General features: G+C 38.2%; 2 protein-coding genes across 6 annotated transcripts in view; one reads left to right on the forward strand and one right to left on the reverse strand.

Moving 5' to 3' along the window:
• The window catches only part of DCP2 (decapping mRNA 2), a 407,293-nt gene that overhangs the window by 189,447 nt on the left and 193,355 nt on the right, over positions 1–24,491 (forward strand). The window lies entirely within an intron of this gene.
• MCC (MCC regulator of WNT signaling pathway) overlaps positions 1–24,491 on the reverse strand; it is a 289,950-nt gene that overhangs the window by 124,821 nt on the left and 140,638 nt on the right. For all 5 annotated transcript variants that reach the window (XM_069087177.1, XM_069087206.1, XM_069087190.1 and 2 more), the window contains exon 2: positions 9,587–9,700. In XM_069087177.1, the coding sequence (XP_068943278.1) occupies positions 9,587–9,700 (114 nt within the window). The remainder of the gene's footprint in view (positions 1–9,586; positions 9,701–24,491) is intronic.

The raw sequence follows: 24,491 nt of genomic DNA on the forward strand, positions 1-24,491 counted from the left end.
GAGAGAGAGAGAGAGAGAGAGAGAGAGAGAGAAAGAGAGAGGGAGGGCGGGAGGGCTCCAGTCTTCTGGACTGGAAGCAAACACACCAGACAGAAATAGCAACTTTCTCTCCTGGAGGATCTCACTATTCCCACTCACCTCCTTGTTGTGCCAGGTTTTTATTGTGACCATCTCTCAAGGATACCCTTTCCTTCTCTAATGAACATACAATATTCATTCATAAATGCAACCACTGATAATTTCTTGATGCCCCTGAATTGTTTTATGGGAGATTTGGGTATACAGAAGATCCCTGTTCTCTTTTCCTTCTTCCAACCATCAAGCAGCAAATATTTTCTAAAAGAATGATTTTCATACTGTCAGCATCCACTGATGAGAGAAATAAAAGACAGTTCATGCACAAAACTGTATTTTGAGAGTGAGCTGAGACCTCCAATAAAGGATAAAAGTCTGAAAAGGTGAGAACTGTGGGGTTTTTTCCTAAGCACACCTAGGAATAAGGTGTGATGTTTTGAGCTATAGTCATGCTGTTCAATCTGCCTCATATAGCAATACAAAAATGAATCCCCCTTATAGGAAGCAAGAATCTTTCAAATGTGTCTGTCATAATTTCACGAATTTTCCTCACTTTCCCAAGATTTGGGGGCAATGATGGGTAAAAAAGATAAGGTATTGTATGTTGACTCTATAAATAGTGTATTAATGGCCTGATGAGAATTGCTTGATTCAGAAGGAAACCCATAAAGGAAAAGATTATTTCCATAACTACATATGAGCACAAGTTTGGACAAGGATGTTCTTTATGTTTATCATGTTATTACATGTTATAAATTACATGTAAATTGTGAAGCAAGTTTCTCTAACAAAGGCCTTATTTCTCAAATATAGACACATAAAACAAGTAAACAAGTACACACAATTACACATAAAAACAATTTTAACATTTTTTAAATGAGTTACAAATTTACCCTCTCCCTCCCTACTCTCCTCATTGAAAAGGCAAGGAATTTAATATAGGTTATACATGTGTAGTCATACAAAACATATTTCTAAATTAGTTATGTTGTAAAAGAAAACATAGACCCAAAGAAAAAAAGAAAAATTAAGAAAGTTTGAAAAGTATGCTTTGATCTGCATTCAGACACCATCAGTTCTTTCTCTGGGAAAGGACAGCATTTTTCATCATTAAATCCTTCAAAGCTGTCTTTGACCTTTGTATTGTTAAGAATAGTTAAGTCATTCATCATTGATCATCTCACAATATTGCTGTTACTGTGTATAATGTTGTCCTGGCTCTACTCGTTTCACTTTGCATCAGTTTGTGTAAATCTGAGAGTATCTAGCTCATCATTTCTTATGCCACAATAGCATTCCATCACAATCACATACCACATTTTATTCAGCCATCCCCCAAATGATGAGCATCCTCTCAATTTCCAATTCTTTGACAGTAGAAAAGAATTGCTATAAATATGTTTATACATGTTTTTCCTTTTTCTTTTTTTTTTAAATCTTTTTTAGGACATAGACCTAATAGTGGTATTGCTTGGCCAAAGGACATACATGGTTTTATAGGCCTTTGGGCATAGTTTCAAATTGCTCTACATAATGGTTGAATCAGTTCACAACTCCACCAACAATGCAGGAGTATCTCAACTTTCCCACATCCCCTCCAATATTTGTCATTTTCCTTTTCTGTTCTATTATTCAGTCTCATAGATGTGAGGTAGTGCCTCAGGACTGTTTCAATTTAAATTTCTCTAATCAATAGTGGTTTAGAGCATATTTTCTTAGAACTACAGATAACTTTGATTATTTCATCTAAAAATTGTTCATATCCTAAGATCACTTATCAACTGAGAAATGGCTCTTATTTTTATAAATTTGACTCGGTTATCTATATATTTGAGAAATGAAGCTTTTATCAGAGAAATTTACTTCACAATTTTTTTTTCACAATTATGAGTGCTAACTATATTTCCTTCTATCCTATCCCCCTATTTATTCTATTCTCTCTCCCCTTTAACCCTATCCCTCCTCAAAAGCGTTTTGCTTCTGATTACCACCTCCTCTAATCTGGCCTCCCTTCTGTGAGAACTCCCCTCTTCGTATCCCCTTCCCCTCCTACTTTCCTATAGGGTTAAATACATTCCTACAGCAAATTGAATATGTATGTTATTCCCTCTTTAAGCCAATTGTGATGAGAGTAAGGTTCAAGGATTCCCTACCACCGCCCCCTTCTTCCTCTCCATTGTAAAAGTTCTTTCTTTCCGCCTGTGAGATAATTTACTCACATTCTACTCTCCCTTTTCCTTTTCTCACTCCTTACTTTTATTTTTTTAAATATTACCACATCATATTCAACTCACATTCTTATTTCTCATCCCTTAACTTCATTTTTGAGACACAATCCCATCATCTGTGTCCTCTCATATATATATATGTACATATATGTATGTATATGTATACACACATGCATACACATATATTCCTTCTAACTCCCCTAATAATGAGAAAGTTCTTAGGAGTTATATCATCTTCCCATGTTAGAAAAAAAAAAGTAACTTTATTAAATCCCTTCTGATTTCTCATTCCTCTTTACCTTTTTATGCTTCTTTTGAGTCGCATATTTGAAAGTCAAATTTTTAATTCAGCTCTGTTCTTTACATCAAGAATACTTGAAAGTCCTCTATTTCATTGAATATCCATTTTTCCCCCTCAAGTATTATACTCAGTTTTGCTGGGTAGGCGATTCTTGATTGTAATCCTAGCTCCTTTGCCATATGGAATATCATATTCTATGTCTTCTGATCTTTTAATATAGAAGCTGATCAATCTTGTGTTATTCTAACTGTGGCTCCATGATACTTCAATTGTTTCTGTCTGGTTGCTTGCAATATTTTTTCCTCAATTTGGGAGCTCTGGAATTTAGCTACAATATTCCTGGGAGTTTTCATTTTGAAGTCTCTTTCAGGAGGTAATCAGTAGATTTTTCAATTTCTATCTTATCTCCTGGTTCTAGAATATCAGGGCAATTTCCTTGATAATTTCTTTATCATTGCTTTCTGAAGTCTACTAATTTTAAAATTGGCTCTCCTGGATCTATTTTCCAGGTCAGTTCTTTCTCCAATGAGATATTTCACATGTTGAATTTTTTGATTCTTTTGGTTTTGTTTCATTGTTTCTTTTTTTTTTAATTTTTAATTGATTTGTTTTTTTCCTTTTAGTTTATAGTATTCAATTCCACAATTCCTTGAGTTTCACATTTTGTCCCCCTCCTTCCCCTCCCCCCCATGGCAGCATATAGTCAAGTATAGGATCTGTAAATACATTCACATTATACATTAATCAGGTTATATAGACGGATTGTATCAAATGGAATGAAAAAAGGTAAAGAAGACATAAAAGCAAACAAGAGAAGGAAAAAGATCAGGTATTTTGCTTCCACATGGATATAAGCTCAGTTCCTTCTAGTTCTTTCTCTGGATGCACACATTTCTCTCCATCATGAGTCTTTTGGGATTGACTTGTATCACTGCATTGCTGAGAAGAGTCCAGTCTATCAAAGTTGGTCATCACACATACGTTGTGTCTGTAATTGTGTACAAATTTCTCCTGGTTCTACTCTTCTCACTCAGCATCAGTTTGTACAAGCCTCTCCAGGTAAATATGAACATCGTCTACTCCTCGTTTCTTATAGCACAATAGTATTCTATAACATGAATATACCACAATTTGTTCAGCCATTCCCCAATTGATGGGCACCCCCTTAATTTCCAATTCTTTGCCACCACAAAAAGAGCTGCTATAAAAATTTTTCTACATATGGGTATTCTTCCCACTTCTATGATCTCTTTGGGATATAAACCTAGGAGTGGCATTGCTGGGTCAAAGGATATGAAAGTATTTATATCCCTTTGGGCATAATTCCAGATTGCTCTCCAGAAAGGGTGGATCAGTTCACAACTCCACAAGCAATGCATTAGTGTTCCAATTTGCCTACATCCTCTCCAGCATTTGTCATTTTCCTGTTTTGTCATCTTAGCCAATGTGACTGGTGAGATGTGGTACCTCAGAGTTGTTTGGATTTGCGTTTCTCTAATCAATAGTGATTTAGAGCATTTCTTCATGCTTATAGATGTCTTTAATTTATTTCTCTGAAAATTGCCTTTTCATATCCTTTGACCATTTATCAATTGGGGAATGACTTGCATTCTCATAAATTTGACTCATTTCTCTGTATATTTTAGAAATGAGTCCTTTATCAGAGACATAGGTTGTAAAGATTCTTTCCTAATTTCCCACCTCCCTCTTAATCTTGGTTACATTGGCTTTGTTTGTACAGAAGTTTTTCAACTTCATGTAGTTAAAATTATCCATTTTACATTTTATAATGTTCTCTAATACTTGTTTAGTCATAAAGTCTTTCCCTCTCCACAAGTCTGACAGGTAAACTATACCTTGTTTTATGAGACTGCTTAGAGTATTAACCTTTATACCTAGATCATGCACGCATTTAGACTTGATTTTGGCATATGGTGTTGGATAATGGTCTATGCCCAGTTTCTGCCATACTATATTCCAGTTTTCCCAGGAGTTTTTGTCAAATAGTGAGTTCTTATACCAAAAACTAGGGTCTGGGGGTTTATCAAACAATAGATTACTATAGTCATTGACTTTTGAATCTCATGTGACTAATCTATTCCATTGATCCACTCCTCTATTCCTCAGCCAATACCAAGTAGTTTTGATCACTACTGCTTTATAATACAGAATGAAATCTGGTATAGCTAGTCCACCTTCCCTAGCATTTCTTTTCATTAATTCCCTTGATATTCTGGACCTTTTGTTCTTCCAAATGAATTTTGCTACTATTTTTTCTAGGTCTATAAAGTAGTTTTTTTGTAAATTAATTGGTATGGCACTAAATATATAATTTAATTTAGGTAAAATTATCATTTTTATTGTATTAGCTTGATCCAACCACGCGCAATTGATATTTTTCCAATTAGTTAGATATGACATTATTTGTGTGAAAAGTGTTTTGTAGTTGTGGTCATATAGGTCGTGGGTTTGTTTTGGCAGGTAGATTCCCAAATATTTTATAATGTCTACAGTAACTTTAAATGGGATTTCTCTTTCTATCTCTTGCTGTTGAATTTCACTGGAAATATATAGGAATGCCAAGGATTTGTGTGGGTTTATTTTATATCCTGCAACTTTGCCAAATTTATTTATTGTCTCAAATAGTTTTTTACTTGATTCTCGAGGATTCTGTAAGTATATCATAACATCATTTGCAAAGAGTGATAGCTTGGTCTCTTCTTTGCCTTAGTTGATTCCTTTGATTTCTTTTTCTTCTCTAATTGCTACTGCTAACATTTCTAGTACCAGATTGAATAAGAGGGGTGATAGTGGACACCCTTGTTTCACCCCTGATCTTACAGGAAATGCTTCTAGCTTCTCCCCATTACATATAATACTTGCTGATGGCTTTAAATAGATGCTACCTATTATTTTAAGGAAGGCTCCACTTATTCCTATACTTTCTAGTGTTTTTAATAGGAATGGATGTTATGTTTTCTCAAAAGCCTTTTCTGCATCTATTGAGATGACCATGTGGTTTCTGCTAGTTTTATTGTTGATATGATCAATTATACCGATGGTTTTCCTAATATTAAACCATCCCTGCATTCCTGGAATAAATCCTACCTGATCAAAATGTATTATTCTTGAGATAAATTGCTGTAGTTTTTTTGCTAGTATTTTATTTAGAATTTTTGCATCTATATTCATGAGGGAGACTGGTCTATAATTTTCTTTTTCTGTTTTATCTCTTCCTGATTTAGGTATCAGTACCATATTTGTGTCATAAAAAGAATTTGGTAGGACTCCTTCTTCACTAATTTTCCCAAATAGTTCTCCCAATGATATTGACTGGTGTATTGTAGCAGCAAGCGCCCTAAGCGTCCCCAGGGTGGCTGCCACCACAGGTTGTTGGATCTGCTTTGATAAAGGAAAGCAACTCAAAATGGGTTAACAAGCTTACTTTAATCAGTCAAATATGTATCGTTCACCTATTTCAGGGGAAAAAGGTCAGCACCCCGAACTTCAGAATACACAGACAGAATTATCAAGCCAGAGAAACAGATCAAGCAGACAGTTTCTAAACTGTCCAACCATTACATCCATACCAAATCAACATCTGGGTTTCAACATCTGGGTTTTTCAAAGCTGAGTGGGGGCTCTCAACAACGGCTTCCCAGAGTCCATATCAAATCACAGAACACTTCCCAAAGTGAGCTCCAAAAACAAAGCTACACATCAGGGCTTATATAGCCTTCTCCTGGCTCAGAGAATGTAACAACCTTTTGGACCCATTGACCAATCAAAAAGTGTCAACTGAAAACCAAGCCTCCCACCCCAGGCTCCGGGTGCACTTTAGCCTAGGGGCAGGGAAGATCTTTAAATTTACATTCCCATTACATGTATATAAGGAAGATTCTGTTTTAGAACTCAGTTTCTCAGGATCCATAGCCATGGCAATGTCTAGTTTCCAGGTGTTAGATAATAAGTCCCATAGCAGGCCCAAAGATCCTAGACGGAAATTCCTAAAATCACAGATAGTTCTATTGCAACTGCATCATGAGATACAGGGGTGACAATTGATATTTACTATGCTTGCACAGAATGACAATACTGCTAAAGTTAACTTGTGAGCTTAATGCTGGCAAGATGCCTTCTTTGTCTGCTGCCCTATAAAAGCAGGTGGGCACAGGTCAGTTGAGTGGGGAGAAACCACAGGGAACCCATAGGGGGAAATCACAGAGGAATGCATGTACCTGCCTCAAATGGCCCCCATGGGGGCTTGAGGGGATTCAGGGGAGTGCACAAGCTGTGCCTGTCTCAACTGACCCAGTCAAGATATAGGGGAAGTTGCCCCTCCACACCAGCCCCTGCGAAAAGGGTCATAGGGAATGCTGTAGGAGTTGTGCTCCCTATCAACAACCCTTTGAGAAGACTAGACTACAATAAAGCTGATTATCAACCTCTCTGAAGGTATCTGCCTGTCTGACCAGATCAATGGTGAACCTGTTAGAGGCTAGAGTCCGAAACCTCCAGTGCCTCCTGCGTATTATCTAGTTATAAACAACTGGTTATAAATCTTGAAACAGGACAATCTGTGAGAAAACAAAAGCTGTCCTTCGTGAGATGCATGTTGGGCACTAGAAAGCTGTAGAACACAATAACCTACATTCAAGAGGTGATATAAGCAATGTATGACTGAAAAAGTAGAAACGTTTATCTCAGAAACACAGGACTGGAAAAGTAGATGACTTTATCCCAGAAATGTAGGACTAGAAAAGCAGATGAGTATATCAAGTAGTAAGACCTAGGGATAACAGATGCATAGCCTTGATGGGGTGCTTGGGTGCCTGTGCTTGAACCCCAGTTTCAAAATCACATTTTTCCTTAGCCTCAAAAACTGTCTCAAGCAGTTTCTCTCCAGCTTAAGGGCAGCATGCCCCAGCAAAATACTTAACTCTGTTTCTGATACAGTAGCCAGCTGTACCTATAGAATTTATAGTTTGAACCAGCTGTGTACTGGCTGAACTGGTTGTGTACTGGGTCATAGAGATATTTTGCTACTCCCTGACCTATTAGATGTATCCTCAACATAGTCATATGTGTACTCCCTTGAGTTTATCTTGTCTAATAAGGCACTGATGGGGGCAGCGTAGGTATTTCTCCGTCAGCCCTGACCGTCAGTTGACTTAGCGACATTTCAGGCCTAAAACCACACCTCCCTGTAGCCCCACCTTGGGCTATTCCCCCAGTGAACTCTGGGTAAAATACCTGTGCAGTAGATATTAAAAGTGTATGTTCCTTTAAGAACTGACCATTCCAGGGGCAGCTAGGTGGCAAAGTGAATCAGAGCTTCAGTCCTGGAGTCAGGAGGACCTGAGTTCAAATACAACCTCAAACACTTAACACTTACTAGCTATGGGAACTTCGGCAAGTCACTTAACCCCAATTGCCCTGTCATCCCCCCTCCAAAAAGACAAAAAATAAAAAGAACTGACCTTTCCTTAACTACTCCCTAATCCTGCCCCAAGTCACCTAGTTACATATATGACACATGATTTACTAAAAACTTTAACTGTACCACTCTAAAGTTGCAGGTTCCCGAAGAACTCTTGCACTCTGAAAAACATAACAATAAACTTTTGCCACCTTGACCCAAAGAATGCTTGAGTTTGCAAATTCCTTCTGGGTGACCTTGCCCTGAAAACTCTAGTCTCAGGATCCCAGTATCTCTAGGAGTTTCTCCCTCAACATTTCTGGCCCCTCAAGAGCCTAAGTACGTGCTGGCATGACATGTAATAACTTTATAGGGCAAAAAAGTAAGAACAGGTTGAGATTTTCATATAGATGATATCATAGTTATACTAAAGTATTGAAATATTTAATAATTTTTTTAAATGGTGGCTATTACATTTTTCATAATTTTCTTCCTTAAACAAAATACTGAGGGGTGGATAGGTAGCGCAGTGAATAGGGCCCTGGAATTAGGAGGACCTGAATACAATTATGGCCTCATACACTTAACAGTTACTAGCCATGTGACCTTGGGCAAGTCACTTAATCCCAACTGCTTTGCCTTCTCCCCTCCAAAAAAAAAACAAAAAACACAACAGAATAGTGAATGGAAAGTCAAAAAGATCTGGGTCCCAGATGTCATAAACACAGCATCATACTAGTGAAGTTCTTCACCCCTCTGTACATCACTTTCTTTATTAGTAAAATGTTGGAGTTTGGCTTCCACTAGAAAGAATTCTTGATTTGGAGCCAGAAGAGACCTAGATTTCAAATCCAACTTTTGATGCTTACTAAGTTACGTGACGATGGACAACCTTAGTTTCCTCATTTGTAAAACAGGGACAATAATTTCAGTAGCACCTGCTCAGAGTATTGTAAGGCTCAAATGAGGTCACATACATGAGGTACTTTGCAAACACAACAAATAACGACTCCTATGATCTCTCGGACAAAATACATTAATTCTCAGCTTGGTTGCCACCTACCTTTTCAGATAACTCAAAGTTCTCCAGAGTATCTGCTCTCTCCTGATAAAATTATTAAGCCCATCGTTCCCCATACAAAATACTGAGCTGCCCACCTCTGTATTTGCACAGGAGACAAACCAAGTATGGAAAATTCCTGTCTCACCTCAGTTTTCAAAACATGGATCAAGTGCCACACTTCTACATGAAATTTGTACTCATTCTCTTAGTTGTTAGGGCTCTGGCCCTCTTGAAATGACATTGTATTACTTTGACTTCACTTATTTATGTGTTGTTTTCACAAGTAGAATATAACGTCCCTTGAAGGCACGGTTGGCTTTGTTTTTGTCTTTATATGCCAGCGCCTAGCAGAGGGCCTTCCACATAGGTCGTCAAAAAAGTCATTTAATTGAACTGGCAAAACTTCAGGTGTTCTAGGAATGCTAATTAAGACACATTCTAGTTTTAAAACTCTGATTCTAAAATATAAACACTTTTCAGAAACATTCTACATCACCCACCTGTGCCTTTGCCAATTTCTTTTCCAAGAGATCTCTTTCTCTTTCTGTTTGCTGTAGACGATTATTAAGCTCCACTATGTCGCCTTTCAAAGATGCCAGGGCTGCTAAATGGAGCTACAGAGCCAGGAACAAAAAGACAAAAACAAAAACAAAAAACACAAGGTTAAACCATGGTATTCCCCATCCCCAAATGTTTGTGTTCTTTTTTGCAACAGTTTAAGAGAAAGCATTAAAGCGTACAGAAAAGACTAAAATTCAGCACATAGGAGAGGATACCTATCTATGTTGAAGGCCTAAAATGAATGAAGAAATAACAAAGTACAGTGAAATGAGGAACCTAGATAACTCCAGTTTTTTGACTCTCATGGTTCATGAAGAAGAGTAATACAGAATTTGCCTTTAACTTTAAAAACCCAATGAATGCATAATATGTAACTTGTGGTTTTCCCATGTTATCGAGCTGCCAGGAAAGTCAGATATGTTCAAGGGACTGCTTTATTTTTTTTTTGAGGGGAGAAAAAAGCATTTACTGAATACCTACTATGTTTCAAGCACTGTGCTAAGGACTTTTACAAATATTATCATATTTGATCCTAAGAACAAACTTGTGAGATCAGTGCTATTATTATCCCTATTTTTCAGATGAGAAAACTGAGGCAGAGAGAGTCATTTATTCAGGATCACAAAGCTAGTAAATATATGAGATAAGATTTTGAAGCCAGGGCCTCCTGCTTCAAGGTACAGGCTTTATCCCCTGTGCCACCTGGCTGCCTAGAAGCAGAAACAGAGACTATCTTGACATTTTATCAGGCTAGCTGGAGAAAAGAGTGTTTTAGAACTGTATCATAAGGTAGTTCCTGATTCCAAGATCTGACCATGAATGGATAATTAACAAAATTGCCTTGAGTTTGTACGACTTTTTTTCCTTTAAAATAAAAACAGTTTTGGATTCACCTACCCATTTTTATTCCACCATTTTATTTGGCAGCAAATGCTTCTCCAAATGAGTGATTTGGTTTTCAGAATAAGAGCAATCTTGGTTCTCACAGTCTTGCTTAAATTTCAGAAACATTTCTAGAGTCCAGGAGTGCCAATGGATTCATTGCTATTATTTCATCTCAGCTGAGCTCTTTCTATAGCAAGGCAATCCTTTTGTCCTCAATGCCTGATTGAGTCCCTGGCATGCCCACCATAGCAATTGTTCCAAACTTTTTCTCTCTTCAAGATTCCCATAGCAACCCTCTCTTCTGAGGACTTTATACCATATGTTGCTTTAAAATCTAAAGCTGTTTGGGGCAGCTAGGTGGCACAATAAATAGATCACTGGTCCTGGAGTCAGGAGGACCTGAGTTCAAATCCAGGCTCAGAAACTTGACACTTACTAGCCATGTGACCTTGGGTAAATCACTTAATTCCAATTGCCTTGCCCTCTCCCTCAAAAAAAAAAAAAAAGAAAAGATTAAAACTGTTCTCTGTAAGCTCCTTCTCCTTTTCTGCTCATATCACATCCCTCTGACGTAATTTCCACTATCTCCTATTTTACTTTGGTTTCTGATGAAGAAAGAAAGAGGTGGACCTTCTCCTTGCCAAGTCTGTCCCTTTATAATACGCTTGATCTCCTCCCTTCCTATTTTCACTGGCAGGTTGTCCCCACTATCATCTTCCCCTCTAATCTCCAATCTCTCCCAATCTCCCTGGCTTTTCTTTTTTTTTAAACAAATGCTTTATTAACTTCTGATTTACATTATTCATTTCTGCAAGATTTTGAGTTACAAATTTTCTCCCCATTTTTCCCCTACCCACAACCCCAAAATAGTGATCCCACTGCATATCCCCTCCTCCAATCTGCTCCCTCCCATATCTTCTCCCATACCCCTCCGACTTTCCAGCAGGGCACAGTGGATCTCTCTGCCCCAGTGCCTGTATGTCTTATTTCCCAATTACATGTAAAATAATATTAATGATAGTATATATATATATGTGTGTGTATATATATATATACACACACACATTAATGATAGTATATATATATATACACACACACACACACACACACACACACACATATACACACATACACACACACATTTTTAAACATTTGATTTTAAAACTTTGAATTCCAGATTCATTCCCTTCCTCCGTTGTCACCGACCCTTACTGGGAAGATATGCAATTCAATATAGGTCGTAAATGTGTAGCTATGCAAAACATTTCCATAGTGGATGTATTGTCAAAGACTGACTATGTTTCCCTCCCTCCTATCCCACCTCCCACTTGTTCTATTCTCTACTTTCATCCTGTCCCTTTTCAAAAGTGGGTGCTTCCAACTTTCCTCCCCCTCCGCCTGCCCTCCCTTCCATCATTCCCCCTCTTATCCCCATCTCCTGTTGGGTGAGATGCCCTATTTAGTGTGTATATCTTTCTCTCCCTAAGCCAAATTCAATGAGAATAAGGTTGATCCATCATTCCCTATTGCCTTCCTGTTCTTCCCCTCCATTGTAACAGTTTTCCCTTGCCTCTTCTATATGTGATAGTTAACCCCATTCTGTCTCTTCCCATCTCTCATTATATTCCTCTCTCACATCTTAATTTCACCTTTTAAGTATCATCCCTTCCTATTAAATTGGTCCTGTGCCCTATATATATATATATATACCTGTACACATATATACACACATTCACATATGTATTCATATGCCCATAAACCCTCCTACATAGACATATATGTATGTGTATATCTATAATTATATATACACAATTCTATTCCCTTCAACTATTCTCATACTGAGAAGTTTCATAATTATGAATTTATCATATAATATCAATAATTATCATTTTTCTATGTAGAGATCTAAATAGTTCAACTTTGATAAGTTCCTTATGATTTCTTTTCCCTGTTTACCTTCTCATGCTTCTCTTGCTTCTTTTATCTGAATGTCAAATTTTCTATTCAACTGTTTTTTTTTTTCAGCAAGAATGCTTGAAAGTCCTCTATTCCACTGAATGACTATATTTTCCCCTGAAACATGATATTCAGTTTTGCTGGGTAGGTGATTCTTGGTTTTAATCCCAGCTCCTTTGACCTCCAGAATATCACATTCCAAGCCCTTTGATCCCTCAGTGTGGAAGCTGCCAGATCCTGTGTAGCCTGATTGTGTTTCCACAATATTCAAATTGTTTCTTCCTGGTTGCTTGTAATATTTTCTCCTTGATCTGGGAATTCCAAAACCTGGCTATAATATACCTAGAGGGTTTCTTTTTGGGATCTTTTTCAGGAGGTGATTGGTGGATTCTTTCAACCTCTATTTTGCTCTCTGATTCTAAAACATCAGGGCAATTTTCCTTGAGAATTTCTTGAAGGATGATTTCTAGGTTCTTTTTTTGATCATGGCTTTCAGGTAGAATTTTTAAATTATCTCTCCTGGATCGATTTTCCAGGTCAGTGGTTTTTCCCATGAGATATTTCACATTGCCTTCTATTTTTTCATTTGTCTGGATCTGTTTAATAGTATCTTGATTTCTCATGAAGTCACTAGCTTCCATCTGCTCCAATCTAATTCTGAAGGAATGATTCTTTTAGTGAGCTTTTGAGATTCTTTTTTATCTGGCAAATTCGGCTTTTTAAGACATTCTTCTCCTTATTGCCTTTTTGAGCCTCTTTTGCCATTTGAGTTAGTCTATTTTTTAAGGTGTTATTTTCTTCAGTCAGGTTGTTGAATCTCATTTTATAATTTTCTTGAATTGTTCTCATTTCTCTTCCCAATTTTTCCTCCACTTCTCTTACTTGATTTTCAAAATCCTTCTTAAGGTTCTCTGTGGCCTGTAACCAGCTCATATTTTTCTTGGAAGCTTTTGGTGCGGGAGTTCTGACTTCACTGTCTTCCTCCTGTTCCATGCTTTGGTCCTTTTTGTCCCCAAAATAGGAGTATAAAGTTGGGTTGTTCTGTTTACTTTGCTTCCCTCGTTTACTCATGTCGCCCTTCAGTCACTTAACTTTGGGGCTTTTTGCCACAGTAGGACTCTGCCACCAGACAGGGGAGCTTCGTACCAAACTCTGGGGTTTTCTCAGCTGCTGAAGGTATTAGTTGGGTGCCCTCTCTGAAACCTCCACACGCTCTGGCAAGCTGATCGCACACCCCAGGACCTTTACCCTAGACCACAATCCAGATCAAAGCAGGTTAAAGCAAGAGTGATTACCCCTCAAACTGGTGCTTGGTCCCCCTACACTCTGCAGGCCAGGAGCTGTAGCAGCCATGTGTGGCTGTACCTGCAGGGCTGCAACGCCTCAGTGGCTTCTTACTCCAGGGGATAAAGCCCAGACCGCACTACTGGATCCCGAATTCCACATTGCACTGACCTCTCACTGTGTCCTTAACATCTATGTGTTGATAATTCTGGAAACCACCACAGCTGCTAGTGATCTGAAGTCCCTCCACTCAGGGCTGGTCAGGCCGCCCTGGGGCTAAAACCTCTATCTCCTGCAGCTGGGCTAGGCTCCCAGAGAGCTGAGCTGGCCACTTCCTGTTGGCCAGGCCGGCTATCCTCAGCAGGAAGTTAGCTTCTCTGTGTCATTTTGTGGGTTCTGTCTCAAGGGACTAATTTAAAAGGAAGAAAAGTTGTTTCTAGAGAGAAATTCTCTGTGAAAAACCAGTAATATTTCTTTCATTTTTTATTTGGAAGGTTTCTTCCCCAATTCCTTTGAGATTTGAAAATCCATGTAACAACTTCCCCCACCCAACTTTCACTTTTCAGGACCAAGGCTTCCATTTAAAGCTTGAGGGAATATCTGACATATTAAAGACATCACATGCTTTGAATAAAAATACTATTATACTATTCAGACTTAGAGAATGAGAAATTTCTATCCTTCCAAAACAGTTGGGACTGTGATAGAACCTTAGAGCTCAGGAGTGTTCAGAATCACAACTCATTCATTTTTAATTTTTTTGAAAACTAAACTTCATGTGCAGAAAATATTTTGGAATTGCCTTTTCTGGAAGTTTTTCAACAGACTGAAATGGGTAACTTTTAGTACATTAAACACCTCCTATGATTTCATGAAAAGAAACTTTTAACACCCCTCTTCCTTTTTCTTCTCATGATCCAAACCAGATACAATTTTTTTTTTTAAATCACTGTATCAGTCCCACATCTCATAGGTGGGTAGAGGTGAAGAGATATCGGTCAATTAAAATTCTGTATGATGACTATGGAAAGTGTCAGAAAATTTCTCTTTAAGCAGATGCTACTGATCTTCCAAGGATGGACATAGTTAAGAAACGCTAAATGATTTTCTCTTCATATTGAAGAAAAATGCTCTGTGTCAATCTGATTCTTCTAATATCTATCAACTGATAAAATCTTATGAGAGGGGAAACAAAGGAAAACCAAGATATTTGGAGTGAGATTAGGTTTTTAAAACATTATTAGTGATGCATTCAAATATTTGAGAGGATTCAAATCAATTAATTGCACTGTATTGGAAAACAACAAATAGATCAATAGCTTATCTAAAAGCAGGAGTCTCAGTTTTAAATAAGGAAAGGCAATATTTAGCTCCTTCAAACAGTGTTATGACTGCCTGACAAAGAAAGTGACTGGGTTTCAGAGAAAACTTTTTTTTTGGTGTGTGAATAATCTCTCAGAAAATTAACTCTTCAGTATTCACTTCATGAAATGATCCTACAGGATAGAGTAGGAGATGGCAGGATTTCCCTTTTCAGACACAAACTCAGTCAATATATATTCCTTTAATATCACATATACTAAGGCAGAATACCCTGTCTTATTTGAATCTCGGTAAAAGATGTAGTATTTCCCAGGAAGGATAGAATAATTAAAAAATATTTTTTTTTCTTTAAGAAACAAAGGGATGTGAAGGACTTCTAACTACGTGTGCCTGGGCTTGAGTTTCACTGAATAATATCTTAGTAACCATTTCTCACAAAGGATATTTTTAAAAGCAGTAAGAACAGAAGAGAATGGAGAAGATGTGTAGGCAACCTTCTAATCCCAGCTCTCTTTATTTATTTTAATTGAGGATTAAAAAACCAAGGATTAGACCCTACTCTTGAAGTAAAACCATGTAAAATACCATGGAGCCAATGCTAGCTTTTTCTCAAAATGTATAGAAAACATTCTTGAGACTAAATTGGATCAGGTGATGAAGGATCAGGCCACAGCTTCCTGGTGGTCAAAAGCCTACCCTGTATGGCTGATATTGTGGTGATACTAGGCACACTACACTTCCTACTTCACAGAGTTACTGTAAGAAAACCTGAAAATGCTATAGAACTGTGTTATCATTATTATGACAAGGAGAGATTATCCAGGGCCTCTGTTTTTCTACCTGCTTCCTTGTGTCCACTGTCACAAGCAGTTCTGATAGGCAATACAGGAAAAATAAAAGTAAATTAAATTACTTAATATTACGTTATCATAACAGAAGAAGAATCTGTTTCACAAATAACATATAGGAGGCACTGGAGTTTTTGGACTCCAGCCTCTAACAGGTTCACTCTTGATCTGGTCAGTGGGAAGGACAGGAAGACAGCTTCAGAGGGGTTAACAATTTTACTTTACTCTAGTCTAGTCTTCTCAAAGGGAGTTGTTGATAATGGGAACATTAACTCCTTCAGAATTCCCTAACAACCCTTTTCACAGGGGCCAGAGTGAAGGGGGATGGGGGTGGGCAGGAAAAAGACAACTACCCCTACATCTTGATAGGGTCAGTCAAGACAGCCATGGCATTTCAGCTTGTGCACTCCCCTAAATCCCCTCAAGCCTCAATGGGGGCTAGTTGAGGCAGGTACATGTATTCCTCTATGCATTACCCAAATCCCAGATGGGTTCACCCACTTACTGACCAGTGTCTACTTCCTTTATAGGCAACAGACAAAGAAGGCGTCTTGCCAACATTAAGCTCACAGGTTAACTTTAGCAATACTGTCATTCATTGTAAGCATAGTAAATATCACATTGTGTCATTCCTCATTATTCATATCTCGCTAAGCAGTTGTAGTAGGACTATCTATCACTATGATTCTAGGAATTACTATCAAGGATCCTTGGAGCTATTCTGGGCATTATAGCTCAACACCTGGAAACTAGAGATTGCCATGGCCATGGATCCTAACAAACTAAACTCTGAAAAGGGTAACAAAATCCTCCTTACTAACAGGATCTACAATACTCAAGGTACCATGGGGAATACAAACAAGTATAAGATATGTCCCCTATCATTGAGGAGTTTACAGCTTGAAGATTTGAAATGTCATTCTGATAAAGAAATTTTTTTAGGAGGCTATAATTCACCAACGATGAGAATGAGTTTTATGCTTCACCTATCCTCTATTACCACTATTATGAGCTATCATGAGATGACACCATGGTCCTCACTTATGAATTGCATCTTTCTTTCTCTTACAGTGTTACAAAGAAAGGCAGAGAGAGGAATAGCTTCAGAAATTCAAAGCCAAGGAATACATAAGTCATACTATAATGAAGGCAATGAGGTACCAGTAGAGATAGGCATCATTACCAACAAAGATGAGGATAAAGAATGGCAACAAAGAATGGGGTTGGAGATTTGCAGTCAAATTTCAGATGATGGTGGATTTAAATCCTGGAATGGGTGTTTTATAAACTAATGGCTAGATCTCTACAAAAATCTTAATAGAATCTGAATTTAAAGGAATAACTGGTCCTAGTTGAAATCTGTTTCTGAACATGAATCCCCACCAATAACATGCTTATGAATTGGCCATCAGGCCCTTATTTGAGGGTCTTCAAGGGAGAGAGAACACATGGCCTCCTAAGGCAACTCCTTCCATTTTCAGTTTGCTTTAACTGTTAGAAAGTTTTTACTGACTTTAAGCTTAAAACCGTCTCTTTGTAACTTTTCCCCCTTTCTCCTTATAGTGCTTTCTGAAGTCAAGCAGAACAAAGCTAATCCATTATGTCCTTCAAAACCTTTTCTTCTCCAGAGTAAACATTCCCAGTTTTTTCAACTCATATGGCATAATCTACAGACATTTCTACATTCTAACTCTGCTCTGGCTATACTTGATGTTATCAATGTCCTTCTTAAAATATGGCACCCTGAACTGAACACACTGCTCCTAACAGAATCTGACCGGTGCACTGAGGCTACTGGTAACCTAGTCCTAGAACCTATGCCTCTCAATGCAATCTATGATTTCGTTTTTTTTTAATGTATTATACTCCTAATTTAGTCCTTTAAGTAGTTGGGTTTCCCTCACGTATGACAGCAGGACAGGCATCAGAAACATAGAGTTACATTGAAACTCATTTTGTTCTGTCTTTTTCATCACTTGGGAATCTTTTGAGTGCACATTCCTCCCAAAAAGAATGATCAAAAACAGCTACAGCCTTGCTCTGCCAGATATTTTTGTATGTCTCAATTATTTTAGAGTCCACAGTATCTAAAAGCCCTGAAAGATGAGAATGTACGGAGGTCAGGATAGTATTTCAAACTTACTCCCATTAAACCTGCCACGGCAGGGGTAGTTATAGATAGAAATCAGAACTTGAAACTTAGGTCTCTGGAGGTAAACGCAACCCTTGTCTAAGCTGCCTCCCTCAACAGTACCCTGTTTTTATGTCTTATTTCAGGTTCTGTCTACAGATAAGCAATCAGCCAATTCGACGTTTTAAAAATCCAATTAGTTGCTATATTAATGAGAACAGACAATTTTTGAGTTTTTCACTTTTCAACTGGCAATACAGCCTCATATAGTCTGTAATGAATCAAATATGCATATAATTCTGGAAATAATGTGATGTTTGATCTACCTCTCAGAGAAAAATGTATTTTGAGGCTTTCCCCAGTTTCAGGGATAAGAATCAAAGCTATTTCTAAAATATTCTGTAAAACAAGGAAACCCGACTACACTGACAAATTAAATTCAATGGCCTATGGTCTGAAGACTGTTTTCTTTAAGAACAAAACAAAACAAAACAGACACCTATCTCTACTGGTACCTCACTGGCCTTTTCCAGTCATATAGTACTTAACTGAGTTAACTAAAACTGAGCAAATGAGAGTACTGGTTCTAGAATCAGAAATATTGAGTTCAAATCTGGCCTCAGGCATTTACGAGATATGTGACTGGACAAGTTACTTCATCACTGTCTGAGTCAGTTTAGTCATCTATAAAATGAGTTTGATAATAATAGTACCTGCCTCCCCGGGTTGTTGTGAGGATAAATGAGATAGTATTTGTGAAGTCCTTAGCAAAATACCTAGTCCTTAATAAATGTTTCCTTCTTTTCTCCTTATCTGGTTACTCGCCCTTCCTTCCATCTTTAAAATGTAAGTTAAGGCGACTAGGTGGCGCACTGAACAGAACACCAGCCTAGAGTCAGGAGGACCTGAGTTCAAACCCAGCTTCAGACACTTAACACTTACTAGCCGTGTGACCTTGGGCAAGTCACTTAACCCCAAATGCCCTGCCTTCCCCCCTCCAAAAAGAAAAAAAAAAGTAAATTAATTGGCAAGTTCCTTGTATATGTATTCTGTTTTTTCCTCATTAAAATTGTTTGCTTTTATGTCTTCAAAATTTCATTCTTGAAGATTTCTTATCCTTCCAACACTAATTTCCACTGTATAGATATAATTTATCCTCTTCCTGAATCCATTCAAATCTGCTTTCTGGAAATCTAGATTGCATGTCAAATGTGCACTGACTTTCTTGTCCTCTATCCCAAATTACAGGAGAGAACAGCTACTTCATTTGCTAGATGTGTGAGGAGTAAACAAACAAAAAAACGAACAGATGAATAAACACCTTGTATACATCCTACTGCCAGACACTGAGACAAATCACTTTTTCTTGCTCATGGAGAAGCTAGTTAACCCAAATTGGAATTTCATAAAGCTCTGCTGATTCTTGGATGACTGAGATTCCTCCCTTGTCCTATGAAGAGAAGGAGAGAGATTCTCTCAACTGTTTCAGGGTACGACAACTCTTAGATTCCTAGATGACAGACTGGAAGACACTCTTCCTCCTCCTTTATGCTGGTTCTTTCAAATTAACTATCAAGCTCTCCAGAGGCCAGGCAAGCTCTGCAATCTAAAAAGAGCCAATTTTTTTTTCTGCTTTTTTGGAGGGCAATTGGGTTTAAGTAACTTGCCCAAGGTCACATGGCTAGGTTTTTTGTTTGTGCGTGTAAGTGTCTGAGGCAGGATCCGAACTCAGGTCCTCCTGAATCCGGTTGTCCAAGTTCTAATATTATGAGCAACTAGGCAGGATGTTTAAGTGAAGGCCAGGTTGCTGCAAACATGTTTAGTCATTTTTCAGTCATGTCCAACTCTTCATAACCTGTTTCGGGGTTTTCTTGACAAAGATACTTGTTTGCCATTTCCTTCTCCAGCACTTGTTACAGATGAGGAAACTGAGGCAAATAGAGTTAAATGACTTGCCCAGGATCACATAGCTACTAAGTGTCTTAGGCTAGATTTGAACTCAGGAGGAGGGATTTTCCTTACTCTGGGTCCAGTACTCTAACCACTGTGTCCTAACATTCCATGTGATCTTATATAGGTGGTTGGATTAGATGACCTCAATACAACTTTTGCAATGACCTCAAAAGTTTTAGGAGTTTACATATATGTATGTGTATACTCGGCAAAGCACATGAAAAAGACATTTTACTGATATAGATATATGCATATAGGCAGAAAAGCTGTGAAGCTGGATGAATGCATAGATGGATGTGTGTATATGTGTATGTATAATTATTCGTAATCAAGTATTCATTTTTAAATCATCTATTGATATATATATGTATGCACATATACATGTGTGCGTATATATCTATACATATAAATAAACCATCGTAAACACTGCTAGTGAACTTAGATTCAGATTGAATAGGAGTAATAGATCAAGCTGAATGACAGCTTGGGAATTATGCTATGCTGCTCCCAATGACCTTAAGCAGCCCACTTCTAATAAAATCATTTTTCTAACACCAAAACCCTTCAGGTAATTCTACATAACTATGAATGCTAGAATACTGTTGAAATACTATCTGTTGATAATAATATTTACTTGTTGGGGCGGCCAGGTAGCACAGCGAGTAAGAGTCTCCAGTGTCGGGATGACCTGCTCAGATACTTAGCACCACACCCAGAAATAACTGGCCATGTAACCTTGAACAAGTTACTTAACCCCAATTGCTTAGGGGCGGCCAGGTAGCACAGCGAGTAAGAGCACCGGCTCCAGTGTCGGGATGACCTGGGGATCGAATCTGGGCTCAATACTTAGCACCCACCCAGAAACACCTGCCCATGTAACCTTGAGCAAGTTACTTAACCCCGATTGCTTAAATAATAATAATAATAATAATAATATTTACTTGCTGATCCAAGTGAAAAATCCGTGGTTGGAGTTAAGTTATTTGTGCATGACTGATAGCATCATGGCATACAACAAGAATGAAAAGAACAGGTAAGTCACCTGAACGTTTATACAAGGAGGACTCCCAGTATATTGAAAGAATCAGAGTAAGGTTTCTCACATGCTTAGAGGCAACATAGCATAGTATAAAGAAAACTGTAATTAAGGCAGATAAGACCTGGACTCATATTCCTATCGCTAACACATTAGTTTTGAAAAGCTAGAAAAGCCACAAATCCGCTAGGGGTTGCCTTTGCTCAACTGAAAAACAAGGGAAGTAAATACCTATTGGACTCTCCCTTCTAGGTTCTTTCTATATAGTGTAGTTTAGTGCTGAAAAGAACACGAGAATTTTTTGGTAAAGAAAAAGATTTAAATAAAGCTATTAAGGGAGGTAAGGCATTGCCGCCGTTATGCATGAATATTTTGATGCTTTATATTTTAATAAAAATATTTAAAACATATGTGTGGAAAACAGCTGTCCAATAAGAAGTGAGTTTAGGACAGAAAATGAAATGTCATAAAGACTCAAATCACCTTATAAAATGAGATTTTTCATGTGTATAGGAACAGTTTAATGTAAACCAAAGGGACAGAGGAATTTTATTTATTAAAAACTGGGAAAACATGAGCACAAAGAACTACAGTTTGAGGACACAACATGTGTTGAATGTCACTGTTGGTAAGTTGGTAAAGTCAGTTTATTTGCACGTATCTTTTTAGGATTAAAGACCATAGAAATTTTAAATGACAAATCACGTGCATATTTGAAAACGGAAATATGATGAACATTTATTTTGGTCAAATGAATCTTTCCAATTTGGGACGTGATTTCCAGTGTCTGGAAGTCTAGATAAGAAAGTAATAAGGGTAAATTATTGGTTGGAGTGAACAAAAAGAGCCTATGTCACTTTCTGTCCCCTCCCTCTCTCCAAAAAGAGAACTATGACCTTTGACCAGTTAGATGATCAGCATCTTCACCAGCATCCCCGAAACAACTGTGGAAGTGTCTGCTTTGGAAGTTAATGCCAAACTAGACAGGCTAAGGAAAAGCAGCTTCGGGTATCCACAAGGAACTCAGCTGAAAGTCACACAACCCTAAGGGGAATGTCATGATGGATGACATCAAAGAGGTGATCCAAAAGGACTTCCATGTGTTCTAAGTTTGAGCCCACTTTCCTTGAATTCTCTCCATACTTGTCAGGGAATGTGTCACAGACTTTTGGGGGTATGTTATGTACTAATTAATCTCACCATACTACTACAGTAAATATATGTATTTGCAGATAAGCACATTGAAGACCTGGGTGCTAAATAATTTGTGTAAGGTAATAATATGTTAATGACCAGAAATGGGGAACCTGAGGCCTCGGGACAACACATAGCCCTTAAGGTCCTCAAGTGAGGCCCTTTGACTGAATCCAAACTTCACAGAACAAATCCTCTTAATGAAAGAATCTGTTCTGTAAAACTTGGACTCAGTCAAAAGGCTGGATTCAAGGACCTAAGAGGCCACATGAGGCCTCGAGACTGAGTTCCTCACCCCAGGACCAGGCCAAGACCAAGAAACCAGGGATCTTAACTCTCAGTTCAGCCTTTTTTCTCCTCTATTACATAATGCCCTACTGAGACTGAAGAGCGCTAAAGATGACAAAAAAAATTAAAAGGTAATCTCTAATTCCTGTGCCTCAGAAGCAGAAAACATGAAACTCACCCAAAGAATCCCATTCAATTCACAAACGTTATTAATAAGATCTCTGCCAAAAAATAATATAAAATAACTAGTGAAATAGGATAAAACCCATACTGTTAAAATGGCCAAGCAATCAAACACAGCTCAGTTAGAGCTCCTGCTGGTGGCATCTACTGGGGAGCATTACAAGGAAATCCAGTCACAGCCTGGTCACTTGAAAATCATTAAATATCACTTTAGCGCAGTGCTCACTGGGCAGAAGTTTTTTTCCTTGCTATTTCACACTAGCACAAACAGCAATATTTTCTTACTCATTTTATAGATGACTGCTGAAAGAGCAGCAGGCTCTAAATACTTAATCAGTGTTCGCTGGGATGCAGTGTTGAAGATGCATCAGTAGGCTCTGCAATAATCAAGGCATGAAGTGATGGGTGACTGCACGGGAATGGACACAATGTCAGAAGGGGGGGTATATCTGAGAGATGGTGCAAAGGTGAAATTGACAGGCCCTGGCAACAGCTTAGATATTGGGGGGTAGGGGGAGAGAAAGGGAGGAATCCAAGATGACCCCTCAGCTGCAAGACTGAGGGATGGGAGGATGGTGTTTCCCTCTACAGTAAAAGGAGAGGTAGGAGATGAAGAGGGTTTAGAGAGAAAGATAATGAGTTTCACTTTGGATACTTGTGTATTGGACATTCAGTTTGAGATGTCTGAAAGGCAACTGGAGATGTAAGACTGGAGGTCAGCAGAGAGGTATCTACATATCAGCATAAAGACGGTAATTACTACATCCATGGGCATCACAAAGCAAAGTAGCATAGAGGAAAAAGAGAAGGATGAGGACAGAAATTTGGGGTTACCTATAATTAGAGGGAATAATCTGTATGAGGATGCAGCAAAGGAGACAGAGGAGAGGTCAACTAGGTAGGAAAAAAAGGCAGGATTAAGTTATGTTCCACAAACAGAGAGAAAAGATAGTATGAAGCAGGAATGATCAAAGGGTTCAGAGAGGCCAAGAAGAATGCGAACTATGAAAAGGCCATTGGATTTAGCAACTAAAAAATTATTCGTAACTTTGGAGAGAGTAATTTCAGTATAATGCTAAGGTCTGCAGCCAGACTCTACAGGTTGAGAAAAGAGTGAGAGGAGAGAAAGTGGAGGCAGGACCTTTTAGGAGAGCTTAGCTACAAAGGGCTGAAAGGATATAGGACAATCGTTAACAGGGATGGAAGAATCGAGTCAGGAGTGTTTTTGAGAATCGGAGAGACATGGACATATTTATAGACATTAGGGAATGAGCTAATAGATAAGCAAAGATTGAAAAAAAAGGAAAGAGTGAAGGCGACGGAGAAGGCATTCTGTTGAAGGCAATAAGATGGAATGGGATCAATTGAAGAAGGAGAGGGGTTAACTTTGGTAAGGAGTAAGACCACTTCATCATGTGAGACAGGGATGAAGGAGAAAGTGGCAGAAGCATCTGAATTCCAGAAATGAGGAATAGGGAAGAAGGAGTTCATGGTGAACGGTCTCAATTTTATCTGTAAAACATGTGGCAAGGTTCTCTCTCACCTGAGAGGGTGCAGGGAGCCATAGAAGGTTTGAGGAGGGATGAAAAAGTTTGGAAGAGCCACTGTGGAGAGCAGGATAGTGAGTTGATAAGGAAAGTATAATAGGATTGCTCTAGCAGCTGTGAGGGTCCAGTTGAGGTTGTGTAATGAATTTGTAGTGGACCCATTCTGACCATGTTATGGTCCTCATCCTACCATACCCCCTTTAAACTTCAATCACG

The sequence above is a fragment of the Petaurus breviceps genome, unplaced genomic scaffold (assembly GCF_028583685.1).
Source record: "Petaurus breviceps papuanus isolate PSGF00001 unplaced genomic scaffold, PetGlider_PUasm1.0 118, whole genome shotgun sequence".
Classification (NCBI taxonomy): Eukaryota; Metazoa; Chordata; class Mammalia; order Diprotodontia; family Petauridae; genus Petaurus; species Petaurus breviceps.